The following is a 1747-nucleotide window of genomic DNA, read 5'->3' as shown; positions in this document are numbered from 1 at the left end:
TGTGAGAATGAGGAGAGTCAGTGTGCACATCTGTGGATCACCTTCCATCCCCACCATAGCTCTGTAAGCACTAGGAGCATTCAAAGTGCACCTGAGTTGAAATCATACTGGATCCCCAGGATGAGCTACAAAGGCAATACTTGTGCTTTGATCCTTGAGAAGTCATGGAGACCCATCATGATTCTCTCCCCTAGATTCCTGCAGTAGAAGTGTGCACAGCCCTGAATTCTCCAAGTCTTGGACCAATGTCCACTCCATTCTACAAGCTGGGTAGGCATGGGGAAGTAAGACTTTGCAGGCTCAAGGTTATAACCCACTGCCCCAGCTCTTGATCCTGGCAAATGGGGCATGTAATCGTGCTTTCTTTATTGATTCACTTCACTGACCTAGAACATAGCCCACTAATTTCCAATATAAATGCTTTCTTGCCTCCTCAAAGAAACCCCGATTCTGTGTGTTGAAGAATCTCCCTTCAAACATGGCTCTGAGCATAGAGGTGTTCTATTTTGGTTTTGCTTTGTTCTTCATTGTAGTTGAATGGCCATCAGGTAAATCAAAGTTGATGAGATTTTGATGGGGTTGGGTGGGGGAGCAGTGGGCAGATCATAAAACCCAATGATTCTCCCATGCATCACCCTGAAACTGAGCATAACTCTCCTCTCCCCAGAGATTTCTTGGATCTGCACTCATGTTTNCTAAGAGTCAGCTGAGTAGAACTCTAATTTTTAGTTTATTAGTTTGTACANNGGTCTTTCTGGCTTCCAGGAGTGCTGGTCTTGAGAAATCCAATAAAGACAGCAGCCATAATATTGGTAGTCCCTCAAGAGCCATGTAACATGTACAAGAGATTTTATTAAGTGTCATTGTTTTAATATTCTTTCCTAAAATGCAATTTGTTTTAAATTTAGGGTCCTGGGCAGGACTTGAGTATTCCCAGTCATTTCCAGGAGGTAAATTACATCTTTATCTGTACTTTCTCCTTCTCTCTTGGGGACTCNGCCTAGTTAGCTATCTTGGACCGATGAAGCCAAGGAAGGGAGGTAGTTGTAAAAGGACTAAGTTCTGGTCCATTGGCTCCATCTTCTATTACTCTTATGGCTATGGTCATATTTGTATTTTTCAGTGACATTCCTATTAATTTAAGGTGCTTAGGTTCAACCTCATCCCCCATCAATTAGCATTACCCAGAGATCCTGGCTGCCCTTCACTTATGACCTAACTTGAACGAGGCCTGCATGAGGACATCTGCTGGATGAGGAAGATCACATAGAATGGTGCAGATGGTATGGTGAGGCACCACCCTAATTATAGAAGCACTGTTTATAACGGTTAGTCACAAGCTTTGGGTGTGCACCAGAGTTTCTCTTACATGGGAAGATAGCACAATACNAACACAATTAAAAGTAATATTAAAATATCATTGGAAGTCTGGAGAAGTGGCTCACAAGTTAAGAGTGCTTGCTATGCAACTATGAGGACCCAAGTCTGGACTCTGCTGCAGACCCTCTGGGCCCCTTTGTCTGCGTGGAANNGGTCTCTAGTCGCAGGTGGGCAACNCGTCAGATNGAATGACAGACAGATGCACACAGGAGAGGTTGTGTAGAATCTGAATGTAATTTGTCAAATCGAGCATCAAACTTCTTATACAGAAGAAAATAGGGAAGTTGGGTGACACATCAGCAAGGTACAAATGAGGTTACCGGATGCTTAATGACTCTTACACAAAACAGAGGAATGTAAACACAAA

General features: G+C 43.2%; 1 protein-coding gene across 1 annotated transcript in view; it reads left to right on the top strand.

Annotated features, from left to right (window-relative positions):
- The first annotated feature begins 478 nt into the window (after positions 1-478).
- The window catches only part of LOC110287810 (beta-defensin 12-like), a 2706-nt gene continuing 1437 nt past the window's right edge, over positions 479-1747 (top strand). Inside the window, exons 1-2 of the mRNA XM_021154333.1 lie at positions 479-548; positions 909-950. Of these exons, the coding sequence (XP_021009992.1) occupies positions 479-548; positions 909-950 (112 nt within the window). The remainder of the gene's footprint in view (positions 549-908; positions 951-1747) is intronic.

The sequence above is a fragment of the Mus caroli genome, unplaced genomic scaffold (assembly GCF_900094665.2).
Source record: "Mus caroli unplaced genomic scaffold, CAROLI_EIJ_v1.1 scaffold_23452_1, whole genome shotgun sequence".
Taxonomy (NCBI): domain Eukaryota; kingdom Metazoa; phylum Chordata; class Mammalia; order Rodentia; family Muridae; genus Mus; species Mus caroli.
This window is presented reverse-complemented; position numbering and strand designations above follow the sequence as displayed.